Source organism: Excalfactoria chinensis, chromosome 13, assembly GCF_039878825.1.
Source record: "Excalfactoria chinensis isolate bCotChi1 chromosome 13, bCotChi1.hap2, whole genome shotgun sequence".
Lineage (NCBI taxonomy): Eukaryota > Metazoa > Chordata > Aves > Galliformes > Phasianidae > Excalfactoria > Excalfactoria chinensis.
In genome coordinates, this window is record NC_092837.1 from 5,083,566 (window position 1) to 5,099,422 (window position 15,857).

Consider the following 15,857-nt stretch of genomic DNA (forward strand, 5'->3'; position numbering starts at 1 on the left):
CTTTTTAAGTATGTCAGCGTTGCAGCTCCAGATGAAGCGGGTTGAACTGGAGCATCTGGAAGCCTTGGTAACAGATTTCTCAGCAATTTCTCCCCAGGAGCGATCAGATAATGTGCTTTTCATGACAGCAGAGGAGCTACAGAGTGCAGCTGGCTGCAAGGTGTGCAGAGTGAGGACCTGCTTGCTCACAGAGACGCGGCACATCGTGGGCCGATGAAAAGCATCCCTCTCCTCTGCCCCATTTCTCGGCTTTTTGGACATCATTTTCACTCCCTGGAGCACAACATTCTCAAATGAGTATGTGAGCGGACTCGCTTTTCCCTAATCAAAGCCTGTAGCTGCTGGGAAAGGCTTTTGGGCTGCAGTGATGGTTTGAGCAATCTCAGTGTGCTCAAAAGAACAGGAGGCTCCTGGGACACCCGTGTGTACAAACCCAGGGCACAAGGCTGGAGCAGTGCAGGCAGCAGTCCCAGCACCTCTGCTTGGGGTGATGGAGCCCCAGGGCCATGCAGGGGAGCATCCTCCATGGGTCACCAACAGCTCTCCCTGCCCGTGGCCCACCAAGCGCTACTGCTGACAAAACTGTCTGCATGGTTGGAGAGGTGATGTTTGGCTGCATGGTGGGTTTTGGTGCTAACCCCTCTGCTGAGACTATGGGAGAGGACAAGGATGGGGATTTGTACTAATCAGTGAGTTAAGAGCTTGCCTTTGCTGACATCCAGCAACCAGCACATGCCAAAAATGACTGGAATGCATCCCATGGTCCTGATGGGGATTCACAGCTCCAGGCTGAGCAGTTTCTCTGCTGTCCATCAGCGCTTCTCACTTCAGTGCATCCCAGGGAAGGGAAGAGCAGGGAGCTGTAGCAAAGGACTCTGGGGAACAGACCAGAGAAATCTTTCACCACGAGGGGAGGGAGGAGAAAGTCTCTCGCTCATGCAGAAATCAGCCTCATGCTGCTGCGAACCCCGGAGATGAGGAGAATCCATCTGCCAGGAACGCAGGGTCCTCTCTGCCTTCCAGAGCAGCCCAGCCAAAACTCCTTGGGGGAGAAGGCACAGAACACCCAGGCAAGGGCTGTGCAGGCAGCGTAGCAGTGGTTGCCTGGAGAAGATGTGTGATAAAGAGGAAGGGGGGACTCGCAGAGACCCCTGTCTGAGCATTGGGTTGAAGAGCTGCTTGCTGTGGGCTTGTTTCAGGATTGCTCTCAGTCTGAGACACTGAAGCTTTTTTTTTCCTACCACATCACAACTTTTGTGGCATGAGAAGGCAGTTGAAATCCCTCCTTCTTTGTGTTCTCATAAGGAAAAGAAGAACAAACTCCAATATGTGCACAAGAAGCAAAGCTCCCCTGATGTCCCTGTGTTGTTACTGGGAGCTGAGGGGCTGTTCTACCCCCCGCTCTCTGAGCACATCTCCTTGCCCAGGTGAAGTGACTCAAACACGCTGTCCAGGTTGGAGACCCTGCACTGGAAACAAACCTGACTTCTTCTCTTCAAAGGGGAAAGGTGGCAAGTTAGGGAGCCTTGTTCCTTCTGCTTCTGTGATGGCTGCGGGGTGCTTAGCTGGGCTCCTGCAAGTATAGATTCCACCAATTTAGATGTGCTGCTGCTTTGGGGCCTCCCTCCCTTCAGGTGTGTGAGCAGTGCTGAGGGCCCTAAAATGAAAGCTTGCTCTGGTTCCTAGCTCTGGAATCTGACTCTGGAACAGAGACAGACATCGCTAAGTGACTAAAACAGCTCAACATCACCTTTACTGGTGTCACAAAGTGCAGAAGGGTTTGCCCCTAGTGCTCCTGTGGGCGCTGTGTGAGCACAGAGCAGAGGTGGCTGTGGGGGGGGATGGAGAAGGCTCTCCTGGGATGTGTGACCTGCAGACCCCCTGCTTGCCCTCCCTGGCTGTGACCCCAGCCGGGATCCCCATCCCAGCCCCAGTGCTGGGGAGCTGCGTGATGGGGTGGATGGATGCTCGCCCAGCCGGTGGCACAGCCGGATCCCAAAGCTGTCCCTGGAGAGGGAGCTGGATGTGGAGGAAAAGCTCCTGTCTCCACGATGCAAGAAGCCCCTCAGTGGCTGAGCACTGTATAAACAGCAGCAGCAGGCTCCCTCCCCCTTTCCATTTCTGTTTGTTAAACACACGCTCCCTGCCTTTCTCTCATTCAGGAGCTAACACGACATCCAGCTTTGTGAGACGGGGGCAGTCTGTCACCCTGCAGAGGCAGCAGGGTACCGAGGCTTCCCCAGGTGATGGAGCACCCTGCAACAGCCCCGATCCTTGCCTGACTTCCTCGCCGTTCTGAAGCCAGTTGCAGAAAAGTGCTTTCCACCCTCTGGCCACAGGTTGACTCCAGGAGAGAAGACAGGACGGGTCCCAGCCTGCAATGAGGCTGTAGCTTGAGGCGAGAGGTTCCAAACCAGAAGGACACAAGGTGGGTCATGGAGGGGTGAATTGGGGCTGGGTCTCAGCTGTGCTGCGCGGTTCAAGCATCCCAGCATCCCTGGGAGAGTTAATCCAAGGATCCTGAGAGCTGGAAGAGAGAGGAAGTGAATCAGAAATACAGAGAGGTGAGTTTTGAATAGTCCCCAAGCAGATGCAGGGAGCCTGGGAAGTGGGATGCTGAGTGAGAGCAGAGCAGGGGGCTGCAGAATCCAGGCAGGTACAGCTACTCAGTGCAGCTGAGATGCTGAGAAACCCCCTCTCTCCTGCACTCAGCTCCTCGTGGCTATCTGCAAGGCTAGCAGATAGCCATTTGCCAGCTTCCCAGTGCTGCTGCTGGGGCTGCACGCACTGCTGGTGCTCAGCACTGCCCTCGGGGACAGAGGGGCACAAGGAGTCAGAAGGCTGCAGGAGGGAAGTTGGTGCTTGATTGCTTGATGCTCTGCTTGCATGTCGGCTGTGGAACAGAGCTTCTCCTGGTCCTGTTGTAACATGCGTTTCACCAGAAAACTGAGTTTCTGCTCTGTCCCAAAGCAGGATAATGGGTTTGCTCCCTGGCTGTTCTGTTAGTGGGGTTGCTGTCTCCCTCCTCTCCCCTTGTCTCATCTATCCCAGACTCCCAATCTTTCCCAAGGCAGCAGGAACCCCCAGGGCAGCCGGTTTCCCTCAGCAGAGCTGCCTCTTCCCTCTGCAGCCCTCACGAGGTGCACAGCCCCATCACACTGTGCTGTCTCAGGACAGCATGGCTCTGTTCCCACAGTGTGTCCTGCAGCACTGTGTCCCTTCTGCCATAATACTGTAGTGGGGCAATTACCCCTTCACTGGAGATGGAAGGGCCCAGGACGATTTCTACCTGCTCTTCAGCTTCAAGATATAATTCCAGAGCTGTTGCTTGCCTTCAAACCAACACATCACACACAGAAGGTGAAGCCCCCTCCCCTCCATAACTCACACATTGTATTTTCATGCAACTCCTCCCATCTCCTTTTGGCCACTCTAGTTATCCCAAGAGATGCTGCCTCCTCTCCAGTGGTGAGTGCAGGAGATCAGGGTGAGGGAACCTGGGCTGTGTTCCCAGCCTGAGCTGAACTCTCTGTGTGGCCTCAGGCAGGCTGGTTAACCTCTGTATTCCATTTTATTGTATTTTCTTCCCTTACATGCTGTGCTGGAGCTTAGGCAGAAGGGGGCTTCACCTGCCTTCTGCTGAGATGGCAATGAGATGGGTGCACCAAGGCAGGCTGCTGGAGATGAGGGGGTTTGATGGAGCTCAGCTGCTTTGGAGAAAGGACACAGCATGGAACAAATCCTTGCGCCAAGCCATAAAACATCCATCAGCCTCAGCCCTCACGCTCCAGTGCTGCTGTAGAAAGAGATCGTGGCTGTCATCAGCCAGGTTGGGAGCAGAAAACAGGGGATGCCTGAGTGCCTCCACTCCTCCCTTCCCAGTCAAGGACAGCCGTGACAGGATCATGATTCCTGGCCACGCTCTGAGCCATTTTTGTCCCTACCTACCTCTTCTCTGTGCCCTTTGTTCCCACACAGCATGCCTGCTGGTGACCCAGTCCTGCTGCTGGGGAGAGAAAAAGAGATTTCAATCATCCAGCTCTGGCTTAGGTGGTATTTCTGCCTCCTCCTGGCCTCCCTTTGCTGTTTTCCTCTCCCAAAAGCAGTTGGCTCTCAGCTCCAAGGATTTTTCCATCTTGCCTGGCAGGCCTGCTGTGCACGGGCAGCAGCATACATATATGTCTGCACTTCCATTACTCACTAGAACGGACCTCGGTCCACTCCAGCAGCATCCCTGCGACCTCCAGGCAGCCCCTGGAGGTTGAACACTCATTATTACCATTTTGCCTCTTAATTAAAATGCCTTAATTGATTTTTAATAGCTCCCCTTCAGAAAAAAAAAAATAAATATCAAAAACACAAAGCAAAGCAAATCAAATAATAGCTCCATTAAGGCTGTTTTGTTAGGAAGCAAAACAGCTCCAATAGCCACGACGTTCCTGGCTCTTCGCTGATGGGGGGTGGCTGCAAGTCTGCAGCAAAAGGAAGCAGCCCCAGATGTGGTCATGGGATGCAGCAATGTGCTGATGGTGAGATGGGAAGGAGGGAAGGGAGTGTGTGCTGGTGTCGTGCCAGGATGTGGGCAATGAATGTAAACGGGACAGGCAAAAAAAGGAGGTAACGAATGGCAGAGATAAAGTGAGGTTAGACAGCTCAGGAGGTGTACAAACCCATCAGAGAAAGCACAGCTCCCAGCATTGTGTCCAGTACTGCTGTTCCCCCATCAGCCCTGTGACACCTCACCGCCCTCCTGCCTGCTGGGCAGCAGCTTTGTGTCCTCCATTACTGCCATAGCTGAGCCAGCAGATTCATTTGGAGGAATGGTTGGCACAAAGCAGCCAGCTGTGGTGTTTGATGGCCAAGCCAAAGGGTGTGGAGAGGGCAGGAGGAAGCCGGTGTGCAGGCAGGGCAGCTTCCAGGAGCAGCCCTCCAGCACCTGGCTGGTAGTGTTCCCATTACAATGGGCATGAAATCAGCTCAGTCCTCAGGGGGTTGAGGTGAGCAGGGGGCTGCCCCAATTTCCATCCTTGTATAAACCCTGTGTCTCCCTCCCTCCATGGCAGAACGTTTTCCCCTTCTGTCACCAAGTCACGGAAAGCACAGTGCTCTGCAAACAGCCCCGTTTGGGCAGGGTGATGACTTTTTGCTCTCTTGGTGGAAATAAGGGAAGGTAGCGGTGTTGGAGCAATGGCACCAAGCCAGCAGCACTTCAGAGACACAGGCGCTGGGAAGGAGCTAGTGATAGAGCTGGCTTTCCTCCCACTGCGTTTGGACTGCACAGAAGCCCCTGTGTGCCAACACTCGGCCGTTCCGATGGCACCAAACGCCAACCTCAGGTTCCAGGCTGAGTCACTTCTGGCTCACTGACCAGGGTCTTCACTCCTAGAGCCAGATCCTCACTGACATTTGTGGCATGGTGAGAGGCTCGCTGACGCTGGGGCTTTGGCTCTCAGCAGCAGCTCTGCGGGATGCTTGTTCGCAGCTCCGGCTGTTTGTCTGTGCATGGCTCCGCAGCACGTGCACTTCCCAGCAGGAGCTCTGCAATGCCAGCCACTGCTTGGGGATGCTCGGGTGGTGGCTCCTGTGGAGGGAGCAGCATGGGATGCTCCTACTGAGAGAGGGGGACAGATATTGCCATCCAAAGATGACCAAGAGGTCCCACATTTTTGCTTTGTTTAAATCAGCTTCCAGTTGCGCAAAGCCCAGCCTGAAGGAGCAATAAGGCAGCGTGCAGAAGGGCTCAACGAGCAGATCTTGTCAGGACCTACAGTCTGATCCTGGTTGACTTTTTGCCTTGTACAAGTGAAAAACAGAATCCCAGAAACTCATGGAAAGCAGCACGAGCCCTGATTTCCTTGGGGAGCTGGCAATCTTCTGATCACAAGCTCTAACTAATGGGGTAAATGGGAAGGTAGGAGGGTGTCACTGCCCAGAATGCCTTGTAGGACACATCTATTAAGTCTCAGCTCTTGCAGACGCTCTGTTGTGTCCCATGCTCTCACTTCTGCTGTGTCTGTGTTCCAGACCTTCTCCTCCCATCTGAGGGTGCCAGGCATGGGACTGCTGGAGGGAGCCAACAGCACCCTCACCATGGAGAAGCTGGCAGTAGATGAGAAGCTGCCTCAAGGCTGGCACACCAAGGACTTCGTCACTCCCAGCCTGGATCTCTCTGGGTCCCGCAGTGTTATGATGGACAGCACCAAGATCCCAGGGGTCCAGGTGGTTCTGATTGCTGCCTACTCCCTCATCATCCTCCTGGGGTTCATTGGCAACTCTTTGGTCATCTACATCATAGTGAAGTACAAAACCATGAGGACTGTGACCAACCTCTTCATAGCTAACCTGGCCCTGGCAGACCTGATGGTGGACACCCTCTGTCTGCCTTTCACTCTAGTGTACACACTGCTGGATGAGTGGAAATTTGGAGCTGTTCTTTGCCATCTGGTCCCTTATGCTCAAGCTCTGAGTGTCCACGTGTCCACTCTGACCCTGACTGTGATTGCCCTGGATAGGTATCGATGTATTGTGTTCCACCTGGACAGCAGGATCTCCAGGAGGCTCAGCTTCACCATCATAGCCATCATGTGGCTGGCTGCAGCCATCCTAGCAGGTCCTCTGGCCATTTTCAGAGAGTTCCGCTATGAGGAAATCCCATCCATCAACCTCAAAATGGCCGTCTGCTCTGAAAAATGGCCTTCTGGTAATAACAGAGATGCCACTATTTACAGCCTGTCCATGCTCCTCCTTCAGTACGTTTTTCCTCTTGCAGTTATTTGTTATGCTTATACCAGGATCTGGTTCAAGCTGAAAAACCACGTCAGTCCCACATCTCGGAATGAAAACCAGTACAGGAGGAAGAAGACCACCAAAATGCTGGTGATGGTAGTTGTGGTCTTTGCAGTCTGTTGGCTACCCTTCCACATATTCCAGCTTGCCATCGATCTTGATCTGGTTCTTATCTTCCATGAATATAAACTGCTGTACACTGTCTTCCACGTGGGGGCCATGTGCTCCACATTTGTCAACCCCCTGCTCTACGGATGGATGAACAAGAACTACCGGAATGGTTTCCTCATGTTCTTCCGCTGCCAGAACAAGCCAGAAAGCATCCACACTGAAGGCTCAGTAAGAGGGAGGTCATACATCTTCAGAGCCAGCACCCTAAATGGGAGCATCAAGCACGCTGCTGCCAGTGGACCCACAGAGGTTTAGGGATGGGGTGTCCACCTCCAGGACTGAGGCTGAGTGGAGACATTCCTGACTCCTTTTTTGAGAAACATAGCCACATAGAAATACCTCTTGTATCTCTCAGTACAATAAATTTGGTGTATTTCTCTCTGACCATGCCAGTGAATTTTTCCTTTCTCCGTGCTTAAGTGATGCATGCAGGATCACCAAAAAATCATGAAAGGGGCTTTCATTTAGCCAGTAAAATATGCCCTTTCAGGCATTTCCATGCGCCAAATTGAGTTGCTCAATCTTTTACCTCCCCGTACACATCAACAGAGAACCAATACCGTGTGTGCTTGTTTGTCTGCATGGCCCCTACCAAAAGCATGATGGATCCACCTTTAGCTAATGCCTGTAAAGGGAAGGAGACCTGGAAGCACAGCCGGTCAGTGCTATTGCTCCATGGGCTGTGGCAGAGGAACAGATCTGTTGAAACCACTCACTCTGTTATTCTTGCTCAGTTCTGGCATGAATTCACAGCTCAGAGGAGCCCCAGAAGGCCCAGGAGGTGGCAGTGACACTGCTCAGCACAGTTCCTTTTACAAATACTGGAGCAGGGCTTGAGGGCCACCTCTGGTGTGGCAATTCATAACACACGAGCTGCCTTTCATTAGACAGGGATCTTGCAAGCCAATGCCTTGGATTTAGCAAAGCAAAACTGAGCTGGGGTACTGACCAAGGCGTTTTCCTCCAGCCCCTGGGATGTAGCTCCTGCTATGCAGTATTGCTGAGTGCTGGAATGACCAGAGAGGTAAAACCATCAGTGACACCATCCTCCAAAGTGCCCAGAGGGTTTTAAAGCTTTTCTCATAGTGGGGTTGCAAGCAGTACAGGTCTGTACACAGGTGCTTCTGTTCAGAAGTGACCCACTGGCATGTTTGTTACAGGGGGGATGTCCTCTGTGCACGGACGCAAAGGAAGAAGAATTCTTTCAAACCAAATTTTATGTTCTTCTTCCCAAGGCTCTGTCAGCTGGTGACATATTTTTAGCTCTGCCATCAAAGGAAGCTTGATTGCTGCTGTGATCTCAGCAGCTTCTCATTGGTGCCGTCTCCAAAGTCAGCGTTCATCAGATTGGAAAGTAACTCCCAGATGCAGGATTGGGACTCAACAGACTTCCTCACTAAAGATAAGAAGAAAAGAAAAACTTTGATTTTAGGCCCTCAAAGGATCAGTGGTAAGAGCACTGAGTGCACCCACCTGGGTCAGCCACGGGGCCATCACAGAGTCCTTAAGAGGTAACCCCCAATGGATTTGCCTGCAAACCCCCCACTCTGCCTCCTCCCGGGCTGACCTGCTCCCAGCCTTTGCTCTCCACATTGGCTCCTGGCTGTTCTGCTGGTGAATTTAATCTCTCTGCTATTTCTGTCCTCTGATCTCCTCCTCCGCTTTCCTAAATAGGTACAAGAAAGTGGCCTCTGCTTCCTTCCAGGGAGACACCATCCTGGCAGGAAGAGGAGGATATTCTCCTCCACAGCACTGGTAAATTCCATCCCTACCTTGTGAACCCGTCATTTCTCCAACCCAAGGAACTCTCCCTGTGTTTCCATCAAACTCCAAGGCACAAGGAAACGTTTATTTTTCAAAAGCAGCTTAAATGGGTGGAAAGAATTCAACTACTACCAATAAACACTTCAGAAAGTGATTTACCATGCCATGGCAGATGTCAAAGTAAAGCAACACAGCAATGCAAGCCTGGAAGTCCATCACACTGCCAGGTGAGATGGATGAGGAGCTAAGCTGCTCCTCCAGGGCTTTGCCAAAGGTTTTGTCCAATGACACCATGCACAGCACCTGACCACAGAGCAGGGCAGATAACGACATTATGAATGGCTGTTTAATTTTGAGCCCAGGCTTTTAAACTAAATATGGATAAATAAGTAAATAGATCCCAGCTCTTCTCAAATAAATACTGCTGATGGCATTTATAGAGCAGAGGGAGAAAACCAAGAAGGAGAAACTATTTACTTGAGTGTAACAGCAAAGTTCCGTTTTCTTTATTTAATGCACTCCTGCAGCTTTACTAATGGATTTCTGCCTATGAGCTTGCTGTTCCTTCCCTGCTATTTGGAAAAGTTACATCCTTCCACATCCAGGCAGGGAAACAGCTCTCAGCTGTGTACACATCCCTGTGGAAAGCAGTGTACGCAGCCCCACATCCATTGCTGAACAGAAGGCTGAGACCAAGAGACAAAGATTTCTTTGCAAAGGCTGCTTTAGGTAAATAAACACGCTATAGGCTGTCACAGTTGCCTCTGACCATCCCGTGCAATGATCACTCACGTGCCAGAAGAACACAAGAACTGGAATGTGGCAACATCTTCATTTAAAAGAGCAGTACAGGTACCTGTTGTTCCTCCTTATGGGCTGCTCTGCTTGAGGGGCTCTCAGAAGTCCCAGAACCTCGTGTCAAATTGCAGGCTTGACAAAGCAGAGCGGAGGCTGTGCTTGAGGCTCTCAGAGCACTGGAAATTCCATCTCTGCAGCCCATAGTTTGCTCTGATAATTCCTTCCTATTTGATTTCCCAGGTAGATATGTCTATAACAAGCTCATGCTCACACAGAGAGCAAAGGTTTGGGGCTATTATTTTCCCTTGTCTGGAGGCAATACATGCAGCAGGAGTTTAGATCAATGCAGGGTGAGAGGGGCCCTTTGCTCAGGGCTCTGCTGGAATCAAAACCACTCCTGTGTGTCCCCGTGCTTCATCCTGCTATTGTAAAGGCCAGCTCCATCCTCGTGGCTCTCTGCCATGCAGGAACATGTGCCCTCTCCCATTGCCCACAGAAGTCCAAGCAAACAATGTCAAATGGCACATGTTTTATTCAACATGCCCCCAGATGTACCGGCAGAGACACTGCTCTGAGCTTTCCACAAAGGCTCTGCAGGGTCTGTGTGAAGAAGCAGCTCCTCTAAAGTACGCTAATAAAAGAGTGGCTGGAGTGCCTTTCTGCTGAAGGAGATCACAGGCAGCTCAGCGTTTCCCTTGATATCAGGTGTTAATCTTATCATTTCTACAGCAAACTGTGTCTGAAACCAAATTAGCCCTTTGTTTGGGCAGAAGCCATAGAGTTGGCGCTGCCTTTGCATGCCTTTGTCTCTCGGCTCTGTTATTGTGTGATTTCATCCGGGCTCTGAATGTGCTGGGTTTGAAATAAAGCCTCAGAATCAGCTAATGTGGTGAAAAAATAAAATAAAATCAGAAATCACTGCAGTAATCCAGAAAAGGAAAGGGCTGCGTGTTCAAATGTGCGATTGGAATTTGGTCCTTTGCGATTGGAAAACAAAACATAACAAAAAAGCTCTGTCTTCCTTTCAGTCCTCCCTTATCTAGTTTGAGACTCTCCAAGTGCCAAAAATAATACTGCACATTACTGCCAGAACATTTATCTTCGTGTTGAGCTCATCTCAGCCGAGGGATTTGTTCAGGAGGGCCTGGGAGGGGAAGAAGGGCAGGTTTGTAAAGTCATCATTATCTCTGGTCTCTGCTCTGTAAGTTAGAAGACAAATCTAAAGGAGACAAAAAGCCACTCACACACGACAGTGAAGGTACCAATTTACCTTCAGACAGCACAACTTCTGCTTCATTTTCTATCCAGACACCCCAGCACCCCTTGCTGAAGCGCTACATAAATATGGGGCTGAAGAAGGCTGTGGGAGAAAAGCATTTTTCTGCAGCTAATAGCAATATCTTAGTGTTACTCACAATCTATTGCCAGCAAAGAATGCTTTTTCTGGTCTATGTTCTTCTCAGTGTAATATAGAAGGAACAGTTCCTCCTGTTGCTCACAGGAGGAGGTCTTCATTAGTTCAGTCCTCTCCAGCATGGCAGCAAAGACTGGGAACATTAGAGGAGCAAACCTTCTGTTTATAACCAGCTTATTGAAGTGCACGAACATGGAGTTGTCCCTGTGTCATTCTGCTCTGTCAGTTGCTCTGCTATTGTGCCATGAACCCTGATACTGTTTGCATCCAGGATCTGTATCCAAGGTGCTTCTCCTTGCTGCTGTGTGGGAGGAAGAGGGTCAATGGGTCAAAGAATGAGATTCCAAGATATTAAGAAGAGGAAGTGCCCCTGGATGGAATTTGAAGTTGGCTCTTTATCCTAGAAACCACCACAGTTGTATTAGAGACCTTAGACAGAACTCTCTGTCTGGACCACTGGGCATTAGTTTTTAGGCTTTTCATTCACTAATTAATCTTAGCCCTCTGTTACAACCAGAAAGATAAACACAGCCATACAGGAGTGTAACAGCAAATGGACCAACATGAATAGGTTGCTATGTCAAAGAAAAAGAAAAGGTGCTCACCTACCTCTGAGGATCTAGGCTTGCAGGAAAAACTCCATGAGAGAGGGACCTCCAACCAGAGATCCTTTCCTAGTGCCTGTCAGCCCTTAAATGAGGTCTAAGAGAGCTGCGGCCAGGCTGCACCCCTTCCAGTCTGAATTGCTCTCACCTGTGCTCCCAGGGCTGACCAGGCCTTTCCCAGGTGCTCAATCAGCAGTTCAGGCTGTGATTCAGCAGTTATCATACATCCTCCCTGACTGTTCTGGCTGTTCCCATGGCCTCTGGTGGCTGTCAGTTACAGCAGCTCACTCCCCGCTTTGTACCGAAGCACTTTCAGTCTGTCTATTAGAGTGAACCCCCTACAAGTTTCAGTAAATGCCCACTCGTTCCAGCCCTGTGGCACTTGCTGGCCAGCAGCTAACATTCACCCTATTCACTCCATTCTTCATCTTGTAAAACTTTGTGCCATTATCCTTCTCCTTGTCCAGCTTGGCACACCTCTCCTAAGGCAGCTTCTCCATTCCTGATCACCTCATCTGCTCTTCTCACCCAGTCCCACAGATACCAAAAGGGCTGAATTTTCCTCCTAATTCCTGTGAAGGGGTGGGATCGATCAGCTTTAAATGATGACTCTGCTTGATACCTGATGTCCCAACTTTGCTTGACATCAGCTTGACAAGAGCTTTAAGGTACATGAAGAAATGCTAGGCAGCCTCACCACGGCCACAGCATCGCTGCCACAATCTCATCACATTGGTCACTGAGTCAGTTCAGTGAATCATGACACGCACCCCTGATGTAGTTTATGAAGTCCAGAGGCACACGGGCAGTCAGATCCCTTCCTCTCTTTGAACTCTCGCCCAATAGATTTAGCCAGGGGCAAAGCTGAGATCTGAGCAATCCTGATCCTCCACTGGTGCCCAACTCACAGCTTCATCTGCCCGCTCTACAAACCAGAAACGTGAGGGATTGAGCATTTCAGGAAAAGAGTGACGAGTTTTTGTTACTTGGCAACTGTCACTCCCACATATTTTGGAGCAATCTGAGAACATCCTGCACCTTGGAGAAATCAACCAGCTTAGCTGAGGAGGAAGAGAACTGGCGGCAGATCCCCAGAACTTTGAGCTGGGAAGATCTCCTGGGGCTCGTGGAAGTGAAAGGCACTTTATGTCTTCGTGCTCCTCAGCTTGTCTTTGCAATGTGACTGTCTGCATTGGTTTCAAAGTGCAGATCTCCAACACAACCCTGCAGGACCCAATGAAGCAAAGCTAATGTTGCAAAACTGGCATGGCAAGAACTGATTGGAACTGTCTGCTGCTTGAAGGAGCTCAATCATGTGAGATGGCCACAAAGATGTCTTCCTAAAGCTCAGGGCTCGTTGGCCTACGTCAAGTCTGCATGGCACTGCAGGCCTTCACTGTGTGTGATTCCAATTGGTTTCATGCAAACTCAGTGGGAGCTGGGTTTGTAATACCCAGCGGTTTGTTTGGAAGTCCCAGTCTTTGCAATTATGTTATTAAAAGGTTATGAGCTAATCTGTGCAGCCCAAGCAACTAGAACAGCTGGAAAGAACTCTGAAATGCAGCTTTTAAGTCCTTCTCATGATTTCCCAGACAGCAGGGAAATGCTCTGTGGTATTTTAATCATGTACGTACTGTATGAGAAAGGATCACAGGAAATAAATGGAAGGGACCTGTACTCCTCTGCATAACCTGTTCTTGATCACGGGGTGTCTCACCTCTCCTGACACTCCTGTGATGTGACACACTCCTTGCACACACTACTCTGAGCCCTTCCTAATGTCTTACCAATAGATCTCCTTCAATGAGATCTATTACTTCTTGTCTCCTGACCATAGAATCATAGAATATCCCAAGTTGGAAAGGACACACAGCACCACCCAAGACTACGTTACCTTCCATACAACACCTTTACACATTTAAAGGGTATTACCACGAGTTCTGCAGAAACATTTGGCTCTCAGAGCGATCATGTGTACTGGAATGCATAACTGGGAAGCGCTCTTGTCCAAACACAGTGAGGGCAGGAGCCCAGGGTCTTTGTTTGGCTGACAGCAAAGCTGTTCCCATGTTCTGACTCATCAGTGGCTGTTTCTACATGAGTGAAAGCAGCTGCACTCTGCAGCACTACTCTGACCCTCCGAGGTGAAAACAACCACAAGGCAAATGTTACCCTACAAGCTGCATCTGTCCTGCAGAGTTCTGTCCCTTCGGAGGGTTGTCCCATGCCTGCAGCTCTGGGAACGTCCACAGCATCACCATGCAGATGGATCCAGGACACAGTGACACAAACGATGGGACAGCAGGTGGCCTTTCTCAAGGAATAGGGTGCCTCGTAGATGGGTGTCTCTCTGAGTCAAACTCAGGACTATTTCTTGTGCTCCCTGTGTCCTTCTGCACTCCCCACTCCTGGCACCCCCTGTTGTCCCAGGCATCTCCTGTTTATGGGATCTCTAATTGCTACCTTGCCCCAAAGCTCTTACATTCTGCTTCCTTGTACTACGTCATATTGCACTTCCTTGTATTGCAGACAGAAAGTTAAAACAATGCAACTGGTTCTCTCTCCCAGCTTTATCAAATCCCATATGAGGTGACCACGGACTGCTGATCCTTGCTCTCCTCTTCTGTGGAACAAGACAACAACAGCACCCAGAAGCCTGTGAAACATGTCGTATCTACTTGCTGAATAGTGCTACTGCAAGCATAAGCACTGTAATTGTACACTTAATGTTTCCTACAGTCGTGCACTAAAAAGGCAGATCTTCCTTGGAAAGTGCAGTTAAATACTCAGAGAAAAGCAGATTTTGAATTCTCAGGGGTAAATACTTATTCCAGATTCTCTAAAACAGCAATGATCTGTTCATTCAGGTGTGGGAAGGATATTAATGACCACAGAGCCTGGAACTTTCCAGCAGTATCTGCTGCTTTCAATACAGAGCATGGATGCTACTGAAGGATGACCACAGTCTTCATTCCACTGCTCACAAGTATTTCTGAATGGCTTGGACAATAATGATCCTAATGAAATGCCATCCCTGTTATTTTACACTCCAAGGAAGGTGATTACAAAAGCACTTTTTAGCCAGTTTGTACCATTATCTTATGCTGTCTTGTATTCCCTTCCCTGACAGCTGCTAAGAGATGCAATTGGAGGAAGGGGTTTCCTCTGCTGAAGCCACTTTGGAAGTACATCAGTGAGCAGCCAGGAGAGAAGCATGGGGCAGCCTGGCCACAGGGCAGGTTTATAACATGACATGCATACCCCAGTCATCAGAAAACAGAACTCTGGGACAGCACGGAGGTGACCTGCTGAGACAGAGCATCTATCACAGCCAGATTAGGAAGACAGAGAGCAGCCTGCTGTGCTGGCTTTTATGGCTGGGTCATGTTTCACCGACCTGTGGTCCGTGTTGCATCCATCAATTACCAGTGGAGACATTTATTTTTCCCTATTCTTTACTGTTTTTCTATCCCATGGGCACTTCTTGAACTCTGGCTTTCCATAGAACCGTATCTTCAAGTCCCCCTTCCCCAGAGGACACCCCAAAAGGTGTTGGCTGTTGTGTGAATGCTAGCAGCCCACCCCTTTCTTTTTCCTCAGGTGCTCCTGTTCCCCCTGGCATTTTTAACCTACTTCTCCACTATTAAAGACAAGTCTGAGCTCTGTCTCACTTCTCATTAACAAGCACTAATGGGCATGGCTCCAGCTGCTTGAGAGCCCTGTCAAATGGCAGAGCTGGAGCAGAACCTCCTCCTTCTCTTCAATGCACTCATTAATGCTTTGCCTCTCTGAGCTCTGTTTCCCGGAGCCCAAGCCATGTTTTCCCCCTGGTTTCTTATCGGGCTGCTGCACAGATGAGTGGATCCTGCTCTGGGAAGTTGGGTTTTGTTTCTCGGCTTATATTTTCCCTTTGTTAGTTTTCTTATCTAGTCTGGTCATACCCCCCTACTTCTGATACACTGCACTGCCTTGGGAGAAATAAATGAACCGACTCCTTTCTCACGTGCACGCTTCTCATTGGGCCAGCTCAAAAACCAGAATGCCAGTTCTGCAGCAAAATTCCCCTATCACACACTCAGATGGCTGGTGATTTATACAAGCAAGTAAAAACATGGTTCCTGAACAAAAATGGAACACACTTTTGTTGTTCAGCATTTGTAACTTTGTGCCTATCTGATGTTTGCAATCCAGAAGTGCAAGAATACAAGCTTCTAACCAATCTATTTTGATCTGGAATGTTTTATCTGCACAGAACTGCTGGCAATAGGCTAGCACAATGTGGTATTAATAAGCTCTCTGGGATATTTGTAGCTCTTTTA

At 49.8% G+C, this 15,857-nt stretch overlaps 1 protein-coding gene and 1 long non-coding RNA gene across 2 annotated transcripts; one reads left to right on the top strand and one right to left on the bottom strand.

Annotated features, from left to right (window-relative positions):
• The first annotated feature begins 2,156 nt into the window (after window positions 1–2,156).
• LOC140258244 (neuropeptide Y receptor type 2-like) lies at window positions 2,157–7,340 on the top strand. Its single transcript, XM_072348342.1, has 2 exons — window positions 2,157–2,428; window positions 6,025–7,340. The coding sequence occupies exon 2, from the start codon at window positions 6,055–6,057 to the stop codon at window positions 7,210–7,212; it is 1,158 nt and encodes a 385-aa protein (XP_072204443.1). The 5' UTR covers window positions 2,157–2,428; window positions 6,025–6,054; the 3' UTR covers window positions 7,213–7,340.
• Window positions 7,341–9,178: 1,838 nt separating this feature from the next.
• LOC140258291 (uncharacterized) lies at window positions 9,179–11,587 on the bottom strand. The gene is made up of 3 exons (XR_011905233.1): window positions 11,543–11,587; window positions 10,935–11,234; window positions 9,179–10,663 (listed from the first exon to the last, which is right to left on the bottom strand). It is a non-coding gene; the product is annotated as an uncharacterized lncRNA (long non-coding RNA).
• Between the last annotated feature and the right edge of the window lie 4,270 nt (window positions 11,588–15,857).